Source organism: Ursus americanus, chromosome 12 (assembly GCF_024610735.1).
Source record: "Ursus americanus isolate L20-20 chromosome 12, mUrsAme1.1.p, whole genome shotgun sequence".
Taxonomy (NCBI): Eukaryota; Metazoa; Chordata; class Mammalia; order Carnivora; family Ursidae; genus Ursus; species Ursus americanus.
Genome location: NC_142138.1, coordinates 3,190,178 through 3,209,344, shown reverse-complemented (window position 1 = coordinate 3,209,344; position 19,167 = coordinate 3,190,178). Strand labels below are relative to the sequence as shown.

The window sequence follows — 19,167 nt, the reverse complement described above, 5'->3', positions numbered from 1 at the left end:
TTGCCCAAGGTCACCTAGCTAATAAGTAGTAGGGCTGGGCTATGAATCCAGACAATCTAACTTCAGAGCCGGGGCTGGGAACCGCTGTCATCACACACTGCCTCTAGTCTTAAAAACTGTCATAGTCTGGGATTCGGAGGCGGGCCCAGAGGATGGGGTTTTTGTGTCAGATAGGCAATTGATTTAGAGGTCAGAGACAACTGTTAGGGATAAACAGGCTCATCTCTGGATGGGGCTGCAGAAGCGGTGGGAGCCCCAGGGAGCACCACTGAGACAGGCCTCATTTACCATGTTTATGACAGGTCTGGCAGAGGGCAGCTCAGGGAAAGCTGCCCCTTCAGAGATGCCGACACTTTTGGGCAGGAAAATGTCTTGCTTTTTGTTTTTCCCCAGCCTCCCCGTCCCCCCTCCCCCCCGCACCTAGTCCCACACTGGGCAGCCATGGAGCAAATAAATATTCAATAAACAGCTTCTAAACGATAGAGGCTACTTAAAAGCGAAGAGCCACAGCAGCCTTGGACCATTTTCAGCAGAAAGGAGAATGCTCTGTGCTTGCAGATGTGAGTGGTTGGGGGAAGGTGGCAAGGTGGGCCAGAGGGATTGCTACTCCGTGTGTGGCCTGAGGGCCAGCATCATCAGCATCACTGAGGAATTTGTTAGAAATGCAGAATCTGGGGCCTTTCCTAGACCCCATTATCACAGTTTGCATTTTAACAAGATTCCCAGGTGACTGGAATGCATGCTCAAGTTTGAGGAGCAATCCTTTAATATGGGACAGACCTAGTCATTGCTCTGCTTTAAACCCTTTGGCTCTCTATTGCCCTCGAACTCAAGTCCAAACCCATTAAGAAGGCTTACTTTAAGACTAGGCATGGTCTAACTCTTGCCTACTTCAAACTCCTCTTTCACCACTGGCTCTTGTCACACTTTCTGCTCCAATAGCACTGAGTTTCTTCCCATCCACATGGGATCCATTTCTTTGCCTCATGGCTTTGCTCATATTATTCCCTTTGCCTGGAATGTCCTCTCCTCTTCACTCTTTTCTCACCCTCCCCCCCCCCTTGGCCTGGGAAATTCCTACTCAAAAAAGACGTGACTTCGAAGCTAAACCTTTCCAGCTGTGATCAGTGCCTCTTCTTCAAACTTTCATTGCAATTGGTTTGTCTCTTTGATCACAGTTACCACTCTGAGTGACACATTTCTTTACCAGTGTCTCCCTCATTTCCGTGTAAGCTCTATGAGGGCAGAATCGGGTCTATTGTTCATGATCTTGTCCTGTGCTTTCAAGAAGCCTAGCACAAAGCAGGTATTCAAAGAGTGTTGTTGAATCTTGAAAAAGTATACACTTTGAGAAGGACGGGCTCAAACTCTTAGTTCAGCTGGGGTTGCTGGAGGAGATCCCCTGAAGCCTTCGGATGTCTCCTAAAAGCCCTACCACATTCTCAGGTCCTGTGGGGTGTGGTCAGGCAGTGCCTACAGATTAAGAATGCTGAGGGGTGCCTGGCTGGCTCAGTCAGTAGAGCATGTGACTCTCCATCTCAGGGTTGTAAGTTCAAGGCCCACATTGGATGTGGAATCTACGAAGAAGAAGAAGAAGAAGGAGGGGGCGGGGGGGGGAGAGAAGGAGAAGGAGAAGGAGAAGGAGAAGGAGAAGGAGAAGGAGAAGAAGAAGAAGAAGAAGAAGAAGAAGAAGAAGAAGAAGAAGAAGAAGAAGAAGAAGGAGAAGGAGAAGAAGAATGCTGAGCAAGACCCTGCCCCATGGATTAGTGAACTCCACACTGGGCAGGACATACAGATGTGGCTTGGGGGCTCAGAGGAGGGAAAGGAAAATGGGGATCAGGAAATGCTTCCTGAGGCAGGGCACATTTCTCAGGGGTTCAATGGTAGAGATGGAAACAGGGAAGATACTCCTAGTTGAGAGAACACCACCAGCAAAGAAAGTCTTAAAGGCAGAGAAGTGTAAAACACCTTGAGGAGAAATAATTAGTCCTTTTGGCTTGGAAGAGAAGGGGAGGTAAAGAACTACTAGGAAATAAGGCTGGAAGTGTAGGTTGAAGCCTGAGTGTAAAGCACTTGAAGCCAAGTCAATATCAGGAAGGAGGAACTAGGAAATCACAGGGGGTTCAGCGGAAGGACGAGGCTATATTTGTCTGGGAAGGTCGAGGAAAGTGGCAGCAGTACAAGTTTATTCACTGAATCCTGGGGGGGAATATGAAGTGTAACGGGGGTCCTAGTGAGTTGGGGCTGATACTGGGCTACATCCACTGTGGGGAGTTAGGCAACATCCCCTGACTCAAACATCTATTTGAATCTACTGTTTTACATGGAGCTACAAAGCCAAACAAATACATTTGAACCAAGCCTGAACCACAAATGGACCAGGTATACACCAGCATGATTACAGTGGGGGTATGTGGACAACCCAATGGATACCATATTGTTAGAAGGGCCAGCAGAGCTTGAGAGAGAGAGGCCTAATGATAGAGGGAGGAGGCTGGCAGATGAGCCAGTTTCCACAGTAAGACTGGTGATTGAAGAGGACCATGGCTCTGGTTCAGTATGATGGTTCTTACATAAACTCACCCAATCCTGGCTACTCTCATGGTAGTAGGTATGCAGAATGAGAAGAAAAAGGACTAGTTGAATAAGTGCAAAGAGCTGTCTCTGAAACACTTAAGAGCTTCACATCCTGAGCAGGGCTTCACATCCTTGCTGAATGTAATACGGATGGATTCTTCTTACTTTGTGAAAGATGCTGTGTTCTCACACTGTCATGGTATCACGAGAATTGAGCGCATCAGGCAGAGGCATTCAAGGCCAGCATCTATGGTGCGCTTAGTGACAGAAGCCAGTGCAACACAGTAGCTTGGATGGATCCGTGGGCCCAACTGCAGCTTTTAAAAGAAACATTGCCGGGGACTGGTATTTCTACAGGAGCAGGTAGGGGCCTAGCATTAGCAAGACTGGTGTATGAGTGTTAACATAAACTCATTGGTACTGCCAGCTGGAATAGCCTTGCAACAGGCAAACTACAAGGCCGTCTAGGGAATAGAAACAGAGCCACCAGGAGGCAGTAGTTTGTGAGTGGGTTTGGAAAAACTGAGGAGGCCTGGTCCGGAGGAGAGGAGACATCAGCACCACTCCAAAGGGTCCAGGGTGAATGCTGGCATCTGATCAGTGAAGGGAAGTTCTAACAGGCAATAGGAGAGAGCTGATCTTGAAGCTGAGATGGGAGCAAGCAAAAGGTGGAAGTGCTGGTAGCTGATGACCAACCTCAAGAGAAACCTGATGAAGGAAACTGGACTCACTGAGCACCTACCTTACATTGGGTGGGTACTGTGGTAGGTGCTTTCTTCGCTTTATTGGTTATGCAGGTATTATCTCCATTTCATAGTGGAGGAAACAGGCCCAGATAAGGTGACTTTGCTTATTCATCAAATATACACACTTGGAATATAAAGATGATTAAAACACAGTCCTCTTCTTTGAGGACCACAGAATACTGTGGGTGAGACAGAGGCAGGCACGAGGTACAATGACACTATGAAAAGGTTCCCCCAAGTCACAGAGTCAGTAAGTATCAGAGCCAGGATTCAATTCCTGGATTGTCTGGATCCAAACCTTAGCACCTGCCATTGCTCTAGCCACATGGCAACAGTTGTCGGCTTAGTCAGAGTCCAAGTTCTGAGGAAGGGCAGTAGCTCTTGCTGCTGGCAGGGAATTTGTAAGAGCAAGAGAAGGGCATTGGGAATTGGGATGGGACATGTACAGGTGACCCAGCGGCAGCTCAGGTTCAGAAGAAGAGATGACAGTGGCCTCAGGGTTACCAGGTCATGGAGGCCCTCCCCTAGGAATGGACGGATTCCAGCGCCTAGAGGTGGCAGCATGTGGTTCGAGTTATGGGAGCCACTGGAGGCAAGAAACCGGGCTGGTTCTTAGAGACGCAGATTGGGACTAGAGAATGCGGGAGATCTCAAAAATCAAGCTGGGATTGAGAAGAGAGGCCATATTGGGAGCGGCTGTGGGGAAATGGGAATGAACTCAGACAATTTTGGGGCTGAAAGGAAAACTTGCCCAGTTTCTTTTTTGCTTCTGTTGAATTCAATAGATTCTGACACGATTGTCTGTCTTTTTGAAAACAACTCTTTTGCTTTAAAAACTTATCTTTTCCCTCCCCCATGAGCACCAGGTCCACAAGAGGCCTGGGGCCCCAATCTTTTCTAGGGATGCTTTGCCTCTGACTAGAGTGACTGGATAGCCCAAGCCAAGCTTCCATAGTTGGGGTGGGGCTGTGAGCCAGACCTCTGGGCCATGTGAATCACCACACTCTCTGGAACAGTGGACAAGGCAGGGAAAAGTCTGAGGACGAGAGGTGGGGAGGCTAGGACAGAGAAGAAAGAATGAAATAGCTTGGGGAAGAGAGCCTCCCTGGGCAGGTGGCTCCATTTGATTTCCGATTTAAAGGGGAGGCTTAGATGGCCAAGAAGAAAAAGGCTAATAAGAAAAATATTAAACTGCAGTGTGTGTGTCCCCAGGGACTTCCTGTTGCCATGACTGACCTCCCGGAGAGCGCCATTCGTTCCCGAGCATGGCAGCTTTATAGGCACTTGTAGGCCTGCAAAGAACACCAATTTGCTGCTGCAGTTTGTTTTGATAACTGAAACTTTCAATAAATCTATATTAAAATCAAAGGGAAAATTAACTAGGCCCCAGTGAGGGGCACGGAGATAAGGGAGCACATTACCACCCTGGCCTCAGCCACCCCACATCCATCTCTTAGTTCAGATTCAGGTCACCAGGGAGATGAATGGCTCAGGCTCATGGGGAACACCCCTGGGGAAAGCAGGGCACAGAAGGCATGGCCAGGTCTGGCTCCCACTGTTCCTGCAGCGGAGGCTGTGGGGGGCGGGGTGTGGGGGTGAGAGAGGGGGGTGGTGGTGATCATGGTGGAAAGAGGAGTTGGACAGAGGCATGGGGGAGGGGTGAGAATAATAGCAATAACAGCCAATATTTACTGAACTCTTAATGCTGGATGCTATATTTAATTCTAATAAGTAGATACTAGTATTATCTCCACTTCAGAGATGAAGAAACAGAGTCTCAGAGAGGTCTGTGGTTTGCCTGAGGTCACAGATGGAGCCAGGACCCTAACCTGAACAGGCTGTCTCCAAGCTCACACTTGTCCTAAGTGCACGATGCTGTCTTATGCAGCTTACAGGGACTGTGAATGGCAGAAACAGTGTTCCCAATTCTTAGATCAAATGGTTTCAGACCCAGTCTGGGTTCTCTCAGCTGTGCCAAGTTTGAGGGCTGTCATGCCTAAACTGTCCTTTGGTCCTGGATTCTCTACCCTTCTACTGCTGGTTAAGGTCCCAGCTTTGCTGGCCATCTGGCTTTTTCCCTTGTGGTTTCACAGGGCAGCAGAACCAACTTGGCCCTCTCTTTAATTCCTGCTCCGTGTTCACTTTAGCTCAGTTACTTAATCCATTAGGCAGGAGGCTGCCCAAGGTATATCTGTGTCTGTGTACTGGACTCAGTTTATCTGCCTCCAAAGATTCACACTTGCCCCATCTGTATCCCCACCCTGGGCCTTAGCCACTTGCTTTTTGGACAGCCCAGCACCATTACTATCATCTCATTTATGAACACATCTGGTTGTACAAGCCTTTGCGGGAGGAGGGTTAGGTTTTGACAGTGCCTCCAGTGTGCCTACTGTGGTGGGACTGCAATGGGCCTAACTTGGCCAAACCAGGGGCCATGACTTCTCTCATCACTTCTTGTCTCAGATGAACCACTGTGCTTTAGGGTGTGGGAGTTGGTACCCCCTGTGTCTACCGGAGTGGTGGAGTAATACAACCTCCTTTTCCCCTTATAAGTGATGATTCTGTATGGCCTCAATGACGGAGCAGCTAGCTGTGTTTTCTCTGAAGCTCTGGTCAACTATAATATACAAACTTATATTTTCTTCCTTTTCTTCTCTGCCTCACTTTCCTTTGCCCTCTCAACTCTTGCTGCCCTGGGATTATATTTCCCAATGAAGTTTTACCACATAAGCTTTACCTCAGGCTCTGTTTTCTAGGAAATCAGAAAACAGAGGGAATCACAACAGAGCCAAAGGCTTGAGGGAGCCAAATGCTGGGTTAGACAGCAGTGTAAGGCACCAAGTATATACTGATCTCTTAAACTGTTCTATTATTTGAATACATTTTGTCTTTGTCCAAAAAGAGCTTATATATACCACAGTCCGGTGAGGTCCTGGAAGCTGTAGGGGTGAGCTCTAGAGCACCAAGGAGGAAAGAGCACATTCTGGGGAAGTTAAGGGCACCATGGAAGGCTCCATGGAGGATACTGATGCTAGGCCTTAAAGGAAGCCTCCAATCCAGACAGTGTAGGTTGACTTCATTCTTAACAGCCAAGTAGGTTGGTTGTGCCCTATTCTTAGGCCAGACTCAGGACATATGAACGCCAGGGACAGGAGAGACCATCTCAGAGCTTCTCATTTGTCTAATTTAGTTTATCTATATACTTATTTGTTTATTGTCTGTTCTGCCTCTCCCTTCCCCTCCCCATTATAAAGGCTCCTCAAAGATACAGGTTTTGTGTGCCTTATTCACCAATGAATCCTTAGCATCAGAAACAGCGTCCAACACCTAGCAGGGGCACTATTAAATATATGTTGACTGACTAATCAACTGGGATTAATGTCTAGATGACATTAACAGGACGAGGAAGTCCCAATTCCAGCCCCAAGAATCAGATAGGAAGATGTGCCATTTTACTGACCTTGGGTTAAGTGACATCTGTCCCTGCTGATGTTTATTTCCTCATCTTTCCACAAACATTTACCAGATTCCTGCTTTATATTCGGAACTGTGCTGGGTATTACTGATATACTATGAACAATACAGAAATAATGCTTACCTTAAATGAATTTACAGCCCTGGGGGAGAGACAACAAGGAAATAGACAATTATAAAACAACGCAATAAATTCTGTAGGTGCAGAGTAGAATCACCTAGCCCATTATACAGGATTAAGGAAGACATTCCCTAATATGGGTATTACCAGACATTCCCAGTTCAGGCAGGAACCATTATATTAAGGTCAGATCTCACAGAAATGGTGGGCCCAGAAATGACACCATTTTCTTATGTGAAAATATCAGATGGCAGGCAGAGGGTTTGGTGACCAAAGCTGGGCCCAGAAGATGGTTCCTGGCTGACTGGGAAGCTGTCAAAGCCATCACTGGTTTACGCAAGGCCAGGCTTTCCCACCTCAGAACCTCTTACCCATGACTTCCCAGAGCCATAAACCAGTTGAAGAAACACATCTCTGGCTTTAGCCAGAGTTCTCTCCAGATGACAGAATAGACTGTCTGCGGTAGCTCCCTATAGTTGAGGCCAGAATCCTTTCAACTCTGACGTTCCCTCTGGAGCCAACCCAAACAAGTCAGTTCCCTCTTCTGTAGGAAGACCCTTCAGAAATCTAAGGATTTTCTTTTTAGACTACAATCTGCCTCCTCTCAGCTCTCCCCAGGCTCACCTCAGAGAGTGGCTGATAATAATGACTTGTTGAATGAACAAATCCTGAGGAGTTATCTAAATATAACACGTCAGCTTATGAGCCTATACTCACCTCATGAGTATATTGGGAGATGGGAAAACGGAAGTGGGGGACCTGGGTAGCTCTAGGCCTTAGAAAGTTTTCGTTATTTAAAATATTTCTTTCCCTGCTCGGAAGGGAGCTCCCCCTTCACTTTCTTCTGAGTACGTGCCACCTCGAAACTACAAGTCCCATAAGGCCAGCCGCGGGGAGTCACCATCTTGACACACCTTAGCGCGCATGTCGGCGGGAGAGCGAGCATTTGGGGAGAAGAAGCCCCGCCCCCCTGCAGCCCATTGGTAGGAGCAGCAAGCGGCGGGCTCAGCGGTTGGCCACCGCGCCCGCCCGTCAGTCGCGTCGGCCGGGGTCAGAGTGCGCGGAGGTGAGTCGGTGTGTTGTGGACTCGTGGTGCTGGCTGCCGCTGTTGAGGCGGCCGGGAACGGGCGGTGGGGAGCGGGCGGAGCTGGCCTTGCCTCTGCTTGGCCGGCGCCGCAGTCGGCGCGGGCCGCGCCCGCCGCCGTAAACTGCCCTGAGCGCCTGCTGAGGCCGAGGGAGACGTCGGGGCCTGCACCTGGAGGGAGCCTGCCGCGCTGGCCCCGAGGAGGGGGCGTTGCCATGGCGACAGCCTCTCCCGCCGCTGACGGGGGGCGGGGGCGGCCCTGGGAAGGAGGGCTGGTCTCCTGGCCCCCTGCCCCTCCCCTTACTCTCCCCTGGACTTGGATGGGCCCGAGTTGGGGGCAACACCCTGGGGTGGGTGATGTGGAGAGGCCCCCAGATTGGGCCCTGGTTAATGCATGCGGGGTGAGGGTCGCGGCGCGCAGTTTGTGCAGTCTGGGGTGCTAGCCCATGTGCTCACCCTGGGTGCATGATCTGAGTAACGTTCTGGCCGAGTGGGAGCGGGGCAGGGCTTTGCCAGACCGACTGGGTGGGGTGATTAAGGATGCTGACTTTTTACTTGGGATTACTAGGGAAGAGGAAGAGAGGTTTGACCACAGAGGATAGAAACTCAGCAAAGAGGTAGTAGATAGAATAACCCCATTCTTCCTTCTCCAGCACACACACGAGGTTAGCATTTTACCTCTTTGTAAATCTGTAGCAGTGGTAGTAGTGATGGTGGAAGGAGTGAATAACGGGCCTAACCTAGCTAGCCTTCTGTTTGCTTTTCCTGCAAATGTTCCAGCAACAGGTGTTCTCTTAAAACAAAAAAGCATGAACTTGGACTGAGGCTTGACTGTGAGTTCTTGCATAATGTAACTTCTCCTGGTGGACTTGGAAGGTGCTGCATGTGGCCCCTTCCTGGGGGTTTGGATTCGGCCCTTAGGGCTGGGTTTTGCAAACTGATAATGTCCATCATTGTCTCTGCGCTAGGTCTCTGGCCACCTCGATGGTATTAGCTCTTACCAGACATTTTATCATTCTCGGAGCTGAAGGGCAAAAAACCACGAATCCCATTGGCTAAAGACTATACACTCTTTGAACTATAGTAGGTTGTGATTGGCTGAATGATTTTTGATTGTAGAGTTTCTACCAGAAATTGGCTTCATCAAATTCTGCTTTATTCTGACTTTATCATACATGGCACGCCTTGTTTTAGTGGGTTCGTTCCTGGAGCTTAAGTATATTATACCTGAATCCCCTACCATTTAAAAGCCAATTTATGAACAGGGACTTGGAGTGTGACTCCACTAATGTGTGTGTCTGTGATCTTGGTTAGAAACCCACTTGGCTGCCTTTCCTCAGAGAGGTGGGGTGTGGGGGAAGGGAGCTGCCGGGAAGTGATTGATAAGGTTTCCTTTATGGATTCTGTGGTGCTTCACTGGAGCTCAGAGCACTTTGGCAACTTAAGCACTCCAAATTAAAAGCTCATTAACAATTCCTGCCCAAAGATCCTGTAAATAATCGGCTAGCTAGGTCCTAGAGCTTGGCTGAGAGCTCTCCTTCCAACTTGAAATTTCCAAATAAAAGTGCCTTTATTCGCTTTCATTTTGAAAAGTGTTTTCTTTGTGGTGGGGTAAGTCTGTGAGTGGTCTTTCCCAGGGGATCTGAGTAGCATAAAGTCTTAAATGTGTAAAGTGGTAGACAGGAATAGATTGGTTCCAAACCTGAGTGTTTTCTCTGTGCAAAGGGCATTGCTAGCTTACAAGAGTGCCTCTGCAACTTCTAGTCTTTTGGAAAATCTGAACTAGGTGATAAATACAATAGGTGTCCATTAATGCTTTGACTTAGGGTTTGGTTACGCTTTGACTTTCTTAGGACTTGAGGTAGACCTGGAAGTATACTGCAAGTGTTTAGTGGTCTGTTTGGCCATTTGCAGTATGGCCTGTGGGTTTGTGGCAACCCACCCGTCCCACAATCCTGGCCTCAGTTCCTGAGTTCTGAATATTGTCAGCCTTACCAGTGTCTCTTCCTTGACTAGGATTCTGGTGTTATCCTGAGAGACACCATTTCCTGGCCATCTTTCTTAGTCCAAGCTCAGATAATATAAATATTTAGTGTTTCTAGGAGATAACCTCCTTAGAAAGAAAAGTATGCTACTAGAGAACATGAAATTCATCATTCCAAAAATATATAGACCAGTAGCTTCTGAAAATTCTGTTCAGGCATTGTTCTTCCACATAGATAACTGTTATCCCAAAGTAGTTTGAGTTTAGGAGTTTGAGGTTTGGTGTGGTCCTTAAATTGTCTGAAATAGCAGCATTCCCTTGGGGATTTGATCCTTTATACTGAAATAGACTTGTTGCAGAGATGTGTATTTATCCACAGCATTGGGGCTTTCCAGCTCTCACAGAACCTTCAGCATCCCCAGCTGGTGGTCTTGGCATCTTCGAAGTAAGGAGAGGTGAGAATCTTGTTGCATGGTCAAGTTTGGCTTGACTTCTTTCTTATGAGTATTTGGGTTTGGAGGGTGAGGGGGTGATGGTGCAGATTGTACTACTGAAGTGTACCCAAAGTCTGTAAAGTAATGAGAATTAGAGGTAGGGTATCCATACTCTTAAGTTCTGTTATGATTTCTTTGTGGGCATTGCATGAGTTCCTACTTTAGGTTCAGGTAAGTTGAATAGAGCTGGAATAGTCCTTCATCCTGAGAAATAACACAGCTTAAGATAATAGGAAGGAACACATTGATTTGGCTTTTGATAATGCATTTGACCAAGGCCTTTGGGATCTTGGTTCGATTTGGGTTGAGAGTCACCATTGGGTGAATGGTGAATCCCAGCCTGTCTCCCATTTAACAAGGATCAGGGCTGGCTGAAAAGGCAGACTCTGATGATTAATATCCAGGATCTCAGAAGCTGTTTAATAACAAAGGGCCAGACACTTTGGTAGGACTGGAATTGTAGTGGTGAACAAGACAGCTGCTGTCTCTAATGCCACAGGGCTTATAAATTCATGGGAGAGAGAGGTAGTAAGTAAGCAGTTCTGTTACATTCTGGGAGTGCTATAATAAGGTAAGTTTAGGTGCTTTGGGAGTACTCAGAAGGGTCCACAACCTACACTTGGAGGCTCAGAGAAGGCTTCTCAGAGGAAGGAACTGCCTCATCCAGAATTAAATGAAGACGTGAGGGACCAAGTGTGAAGGTCAGAGTTTTGTTGAGAAACTGAAGTTCAGTGTAATAAAACATAGTGTACTCAGTGGGCAGGGGATTGGAGAATATGGTGAGAAACGAAGCAGGAAAAGTAAGCAGAGGCCAAGGCTTTATAAGCTCTTAGGATTGGGTTAGACTAGGTCAGCAAAAGACTAGGTCCTTTTTCTGAAGGACCAGATAGTAACTATTTAGGCTTTATGGGTCTCTATCACAACTATTCAGCTCCATTCAACTTTGCTGTTACAGCACGAAAGCAGCCATAGTATGAAAATGAATGAGCGTGGGTATGTTCTAGTAAAATTTTATAAAAAACAGTGGCCAACACCTGGATCACGCTATCATAAGAGCAGTAAGAAGCCATTAAAAAGTTTTAAGCTGTAGACTGATAATTAGATCTTTTTTTTAGAACGTTTGTTTTGATTTCGGTGTTAAGAATGGACTGAAGGGGACAGTACTGGAGGCAGAGACCAGTTAAGGAGCCTGTGACAATTGCATGGGTAGTATTTTATATTTACCCCTTTGAGGCAGTATTTTGACACTTAAAAATTGAGTATAACTGAATTTTAGCATAATGTATATACTGGTTATTTTTATTAATTTTCTGGCCATCGACTAGAGCTTAAAGCATGTCTACCAAAGAATTTGTTGGTAATACCAGCTCCTGTTTTACAGACTGGAAAAGATATAGGAAGGGAAAGTAGATGTAGAATGAATGAAAAGGTTTGGGGAACTCTTTTCTAATCAAAGAAGTGGAGAATAAATGGAGCCCTGGTAGGTTTGTTGGTCTTAGGGCTCATAGCTTAATGTCAATTGCTTTAAACTTTTTGAACTATACAAAGAAGGACCCGTTTTCCTAAGTTTTCTAAGGAATTGTCCTTGTTCTGTTACGTGTCCTACTCAGTCTTAACTTTCCTTGCTTGTAGCAAACTGGTGACCTTTTTCTGGTTTGGGGACTGTCCCCTCATTCACGCATGATGGTATATGCCAGGCACAGTAGCCAAAGTGTTTGTTGAGTGTCTGATGAATTGTCTTCCTCCTCCTGCAAGCCTACTTGCCTTGCTGGAGGGAAGCCTGAAGGTTTCTGATAACCTACGTTATGGTGTTTACGTAACCTCGGCAAGTGACTTACCTCTCTGAGCTTTACTTTCCCATCTGTAAAATGCAGATAGTGGGACTTAAGAGGGTTGATTAATGGATAATGAGGTAATGTTTATAAAGCTCTTAGCACGGTGTTTTAATAACTTTTTAAACTAATAGTATTTTACGAAATTAATGATTTTTTAAAAAAGCAGCCCACAATTGGGTGAGTTGGCTTTTGGCTTAGTATGTTTTGGGTCCCCACAGTTGTCATTATGGCCAAATGATAGAAACATAACCACTAGTGGTGAGAGCCAGTAGACAGAAGGAAGTTATGACTAGCGGAGGGGGCCACTCTTCATAATGGAAAATTTTCAGACATCACGAGTCCAGAAAATCAGAACTTTCTTCAGGGTAGACCTTAGCCCCAATACCATCAGTGAAGTGAATTGAGTGAGCAGCTATCTGAAAGAAATTCACCAAAGTGTGACCAGTCATTTCTCCCAGTTGGTCAGGGTCATTTATTAGTGTTGCCACCCTTGTGGCCCTACATCTTCGTAAAGTGCCTCTTGAATGTTTTTTTATTACTTTTCACCATCACTCTGGGAATGAGTCAGGTGGTATTATTGTCCCTGCTTATCCCTGTGAGGAAACTGAGGCCCACGAAGGTTAAGTGTGTTGCCCAAGGTCACACTGTGAGGTACTGTCAGAGCTGGTGCAGATTTGCCTCTAGATGAAATTGTGGTAGTTTATTGCTGTGATTTCTCTTTCTTTGAGTGAGAGATGTATAGTCATTGCAGAACTGCAGACGGATGCATGCTTTGTCCAGATGTGCTAGGAGTGATTCGGGTCCCACTTTATCCGCTTGGTCTTGTTGGGTTTTAATTGATGAGTGCTTGGACCAGGGAAGCAGATTCCCTTTGGGTCATTATTTTTAGCCCCTCCTCCTTTGGGGACATTCTTGGGGGAGGCTTGAGTTACAAGAGATTGCTTTGATATGTTCAAAATTGTGCATTGTGCCCCACAGCTACAGGTAAAATCAAAAGGCGGATAATTTATGGGAGTGTCAGAGCTGGCCGCTGGCACCTCAGGAGGCCATTAGTATGCCTGTTCAGACCCTCTGTGTCCTTGCGATTGATTCCTCTTTGCATGAGCTTGATTTGGGAAGCTGTAGATCTGTGGGTAGTGATTGGATGTGACAGTCCAAACACCGGTCCCTAAATTAATCCTTTTAATAGTATTCCACCACCAAGGCAATGTGGTGTCTCTCTCTGTCTTTAACTGGGGAGGACAGAAAGGGGTGGGCTAGGAAGAAGGAGAGAAGGAAAAAAAAGTGGCTTTGCTTGGTGCTTAGGGTCGGCTCTGTTCTAACATGTTCTGATTCCAGAGCAGTTGACATCAGGACTTTGGGCATATTCATTCAACAGACATTGATTCACACTAACTTTGTGCCTGGTCCTGTGCTGGGTGCTGGGAACACAGAAATGAATAAAATGTGGTCCTTGCCTTTAAGGATCTATGTGAATCTCAGTGTTTCTCAGAGTTTTTAAACTCATGTGCTATTTAGGTGACAAAATTAATCTGATGCTTTTCTTTAATGCTACTTGAAATTTTAAAATGCATTAAAGGATCTGACACAAAACAAGTCAAAGAAATTATGCTTTTTTTACACGCACGCACACATACCTATACCTGCTATCTTATAGCCTTCTCACCTAACGCTCTGAAAATTATACTAGGAGAAATAGATTAAAATTTTACAATATAGTGAGGCAAAAAGTTATGAAATAGGAATAGAGTGTGTTACTGGATCACACTTAAGCAATTAACTTTCTAATGGAGTATCAGAGAAAGCTACTAAAAGGAAGTTTTAAGCTGCATTTTGAAGAAGGAGCTGGTGAAAATGGAAATAACATTCCAAAGCAGGGCAATAGCGTTTGCGAAGGCACCGATTTGTAAAAGGAAACATCACATTTGGGGACCTGAGCAAGAACTAGTCATCACCCTGCCTCCTGCTGGTTTCTCTGCTCCTCTGGAATTGTGTTTGAGAAGAGGCTTTGAGTTTCTTATGCTGCGGTTGTTTTAGTCCAAGGTACCCCTTCCTGTTTCTGTTTTTTTGTACCCAGGGCTGCAGTTTGTTTTTCTTGTTAAAATGTGATAAATTAGGGAAGAAATGAAATTTGGATGATTTGGACAGACTTGATCATTGCTTATGGTTGAGTTAGTTAAAGTCACACCTCAGAGGAAAAACTGAAGTTGATATGTATTTTTAGCCCTTTGGTGAATAGGGGACTCAATCAAGTGGGAGATGTGGGCTCTCAAACACAGGAGAGGAGAACAGGGCCCCAAAGAGCTGAGGACCTCTGAGGCTTAGTTGTTTCATGTGTAAAATGGGAATACTGTTCCCCATTTTGCTTGAGAGTTAGGAGGATGAAATATGTAGATCACTAATACAGTGCCTGGCTTTTTTTTTTTTAATGATTTTTTTATTATATTATGTTAGTCACCATACAGTACATCCCCGGTTTCCGATGTAAAGTTCGATGATTCATTAGTTGCGTATAACACCCAGTGCACCATGCAATACGTGCCCTCCTTACTACCCATCACCGGTCTATCCCATTCCCCCACCCTCTTCCCCTCTGAGGCCCTCAGTTTGTTTCTCATAGTCCATAGTCTCTCATGTTTCATTCCCCCTTCTGATTACCCCCCCTTTCTTTATCCCTTTCTTCCCCTACTGATCAGTGCCTGGCTTCTAATTGTCTTTTCCTCTCCTCTTTCTCATGCATTAACAAGTTCTGTTGAGTGCTTAAACTGGTACAAAGTGCTCTATATACATTGTGTGGTTGAACTGAACCCCAAAGAGATAGGTATTATTATTATAGCTGTTATTAAGAATATGTGGTAGAGGGGCTGGCTCAGTCGGTATAGCATGCAACTCTTGATCCTGGGGTCATGAGTTCAAGCCCCATGTTGGGTGTGGAGCCTACTTAAGAAAATATATATATGTGGTAGAGTCAGGATTTGAACCTAGACTTGTCTGATTCCAGTGTTTAAACATCTGGGCTGTGTAACTCCTTGTTTCTATACCAGTTCCATCTTGGAAGCAGGGGAGTGGCACATTCTTGGTACCTCTCCTCTGGGATCAGATGCTGTCTATAAGTGTGAGAGGTCCTTAAAGGGATAAGAGTACTGTACTCTGCCCTTCCTTCATTTCTGTCCTATTTATGGTGTGTTAGCAACAAACCTTTGCCCCCTCTCACGTGCGATGGGTGTCACAACTGACTTGTAGGACTTTGCAAAGAGATGTCTCCCAGCTTTGGCCCCTCGAAGGAGTTTGCCCAGACTACTGGGTGTAGTGGTAAGTTAGCAAACAGCAGGCACATCACAGTCACCTCTTTTTATGTGCTGTCTTGAGCTGCTGAGACGGCTAATTAAAGAGGAGAGTAAGCCTCCTGTGGCCTGTGATGTTGCCATCAGAATGTGGTGTTCATTAAGGTCTTTAGTGACTGTAGCTCTCCTGGTAATTTAGGGTTACCAGCTGCTTCTGATGCTGAGAATGCTCTCCCTCGCCCCACCTTGAAGCAGAAGTAGCTGTAGCTACAGGCCAAGGGCGTAACAGGTTGTAAAGAGCAGGAGAGTGTTTTGTTCAGGTGAGGACCCAGCTTTAGAGTTCCTGCTTCCACTTTACTTTGGGGCCATCAGGAAGTTGTGTAGAGAGGTTCCAGGGCATGTCAAACTTTGTTCTGCCTCAACCTCTAACTTTCAGCAGACTAGGCCGAACCCTCAGGCCCTCGGCCTGTACCGTGAGACTGCAGAGAAGCTTGGGAGGTGAGCGATGAGGCCTGCTCCATGTGTTGGGGCTGTGGTCTGAGACCCTGGTGTGGGAGTCAGGAGCCCTGAGTTCTGTTGTTACTTGCTCTGTGAGTCTTGGGCAGTCCTTTTCTCTTCCTGGGGCTCATTTTCTGTGGCTGGCTATACTGTGTCTCCCCTTAGGTTTTCTTTCACCTTTGACAATCTGTGATTTGCGCAGAAAGTGCTCTGGCAGCAAGGATGCCTTCATTAGCTTGAAGATTATGACTTTTGAAGGCATGCAGTTTATTTAGATTTTTCCCAGGCTATTTTTAGCTGCCTAATACAGAGCCTGTGACTGAGTGGTTCCACACAGGTGTTACTGTGCTCTCTGGTGATGCCTCTGTGACTTGGGTACCTGAGCCCTTGTGATACTATTGGTCAGATTGGGTCAGGGGCTTGCCCTGGGTCTGGGACCTGGGAAAGCTGCAGCTCTCTGAGGTGCTTCTAGTCGGCTGGACTCAGAGCCTGCCTCTGGTGCCATAGAATTTCTCTGGAATGTGCTCCTGCCTCCCAGTCTGGTTTTTAATGGAATGGATTGAATCCAGGGATGGTATCATCCTAAACCCTCCCCAGGGATTCCAAGTACAGTTAACCCTTGAACAACATGGGTTCGAATGCCTGGATCCACTTACATGTCGATTTTTTTTCTATATGTACAGTACAGTACTGTAAATGTATTTTCTCTTTCTTACGATTTTCTTGACATTTTCTTTTCTCTACCTTTATTGTAAGAATACAGTATATAATACATATATAAGATCTGTATTAATTGACTGTTCATGTTATTGGTAAGGCTTCTGGTCAACAGTACTATTAGTAGTTAAATTTTTGGAGAGTCAAAAGTTGTAGGTGGATTTTCCACTTTGTTTGGGGGTGGGAGTCGGTGCCCCAACCTCTGTGTTGTTCAAGGGTCAACTGTATTTGCAGTTGGGGAGATGGGGTGGGAGTAGACCCCATATTTCATGATGGCCCTCTCTTCTTTCCTATCCCCCACGTTCCCGTGGCCTGTGTATGTGGATGTTAAAGGATGGCCCCCTCCCTTTGCTCTCTCTTCCCCCCTCAGTAATGGAAGGCTATAAAATGTCTATTTACCCAAGACACCAGAATGACTCCTCTGTGGTTCCACTAATCTGGTGATTTGGTGCTTCTCTGGTCTCTCAGGTAAATACAGATTGAGGCTTTTTATAAAGGCATATTATTTCCCTCATTAAATGTGTGTTTTGGCACATGCGTTATTTACCTGACCGACAGTAATGGCTGCAGAGGAGCCATTGGTGTCTGTTGTGTAAATACTCTGCACAGAGACCATCCTCCAGGGGCTGTGGTGCAGGCCTGTTTCTCCAAATCGGGCTGGCCCCATGGCAGTCCCTATTTACCACTCCCCTGTCTCCACTGGGGGCTGGTCCTTTCATTTTGAGGAGGGAATCATTTATTTTCCTCCTTGCCATGGGCTACTTACTACCTTTAATTGCTAGGAGAAGAAGAAGGGTGTCTGAGAATAAATGTGTATAAGTCTTGGTCTCTGATGAAAGACAGTGTGCAGAAATACATAGAGTCATAAACTGTTCCTTTTGAGTTCTGCCCCTTGACTAGATACTCAAAGTCCCAATTGATGATACAAGTTATAGGCTTGGAGTCTACAAACTTGTGACTGACGTATAAAGCAGCAGTAGGAAAGGGGAATCCTGAAGAGGCCAGAGGGTGCAAGGCAGGTGGGATGCCTCTGCAGGGAGCGTAGGGCTGTTTCCTGAAAAGGCTCTAGTGGTGTCAGGAGTGCTCCATGAGGGGGCATTGAGTGGGGGCTCTTATCAAAGAGACTTGATGCTTTAAGGGCTGACTTTGGCTCTTAAGGTAGGCCGTGGGCAGTATGGAGAGATTGAGCCCTCACATACTGTCTCTTGTCTCTCTCTCTCCTCCCCTACCCCTCTCTTTTAAACCACATTGCAGCATATAGATTAAAAAAATAATTTTTAGGGGCGCCTGGGTAGCGCAGTCGTTAAAGCGTCTGCCTTCGGCTCAGGGCGTGATACCGGCGTGCCGGGATCGGGATCGAGTCCCACATCGGGCTCCTCCGCTGGGAGCCTGCTTCTTCCTCTCTCACTCGCCTGCTGTGTTCCCTCTCTCGCTGGCTGTCTCTATGTCACATAAATAAATAAAATCTTTAAAAAAAAATAATTTTTAAAAAGTTTGGAATAGGCCAAATTTACATACAAGTTGGAATTTACAGTACAAAGAATTTTTTGTGGAACTATTTGAGAGCTAATGCTGACCTAATGCCCCATCACTCTGAATACTTCGGGTGTATTTCCTACATGCAAGGACGTTTTCTTATCCAACTGTAGTACAACCAGCAGAACCAGGAACTTGATATTGGTACCTTACCTCCTTCTAATTCTGAAACCCCATTCAAGTTTGCCGATTGTCCCAGTGACGTTTTTTGTAGCAAAATGATCTAGTTCAGGATGTGCATTGCATTTAGTTATCAAGTCCCTTTAATCTCCTTTAGATTTTGCTCAGTACAGTTTCCTTGACATTCATGACCTTGATACTTTTGAAGATTATAGGCTGGTTATTATGTAAGCTCTCCCTCAATTAGGGTTTGTTGGATATTTTCTCATGATTAGAGTTCGATTATGCATCTTTGACAGGAGTATCACAGAAATGATGCTTTCTTCTCATTGCTTCTTACCAGGTGGTGCGTGATTTTGATTTATCCGTTGTGTTCATTTTGGTCACTTGATTAAGGAGATGTCTGCCGGGCTTCTCCATTGTATACTTCCTATTACGATTAATAATCATTCTGTGGGGAAATAGTTTGAAACTATTTGAGTATCCCTTGTAACTTTAATTCATTAATTAGTGTATTTTAGACTCATGGTTTTCTTTTCTATTCAATGCAATACAATCTATTAATATCATTATTTATTGTCAGTGGGAGCTCCTTCAAACTGGCTTCTATATCCTTTTGGTTAATTCCCATCATTCTTTGGGCATTTCCTTGCTTTCTGGCCCCCAAAAAAGATGTTCTAGACTCATCTTGTACTTT

At 45.8% G+C, this 19,167-nt stretch overlaps 1 protein-coding gene across 16 annotated transcripts in view; it reads left to right on the top strand.

Moving 5' to 3' along the window:
* Positions 1-7,896: 7,896 nt before the first annotated feature.
* ERI3 (ERI1 exoribonuclease family member 3) overlaps positions 7,897-19,167 on the top strand; it is a 126,414-nt gene continuing 115,143 nt past the window's right edge. For 9 of the 16 annotated variants that reach the window (XM_087865814.1, XM_045799736.2, XM_045799733.2 and 6 more), the window contains exons 1-2: positions 7,991-8,352; positions 10,366-10,441. In XM_087865814.1, coding sequence (XP_087721940.1) covers positions 8,218-8,352; positions 10,366-10,441 — 211 coding nt within the window. In that variant the 5' untranslated portion in view covers positions 7,991-8,217. The other 7 variants (XM_087865822.1, XM_087865824.1, XM_087865825.1 and 4 more) reach the window with 7 other exon arrangements.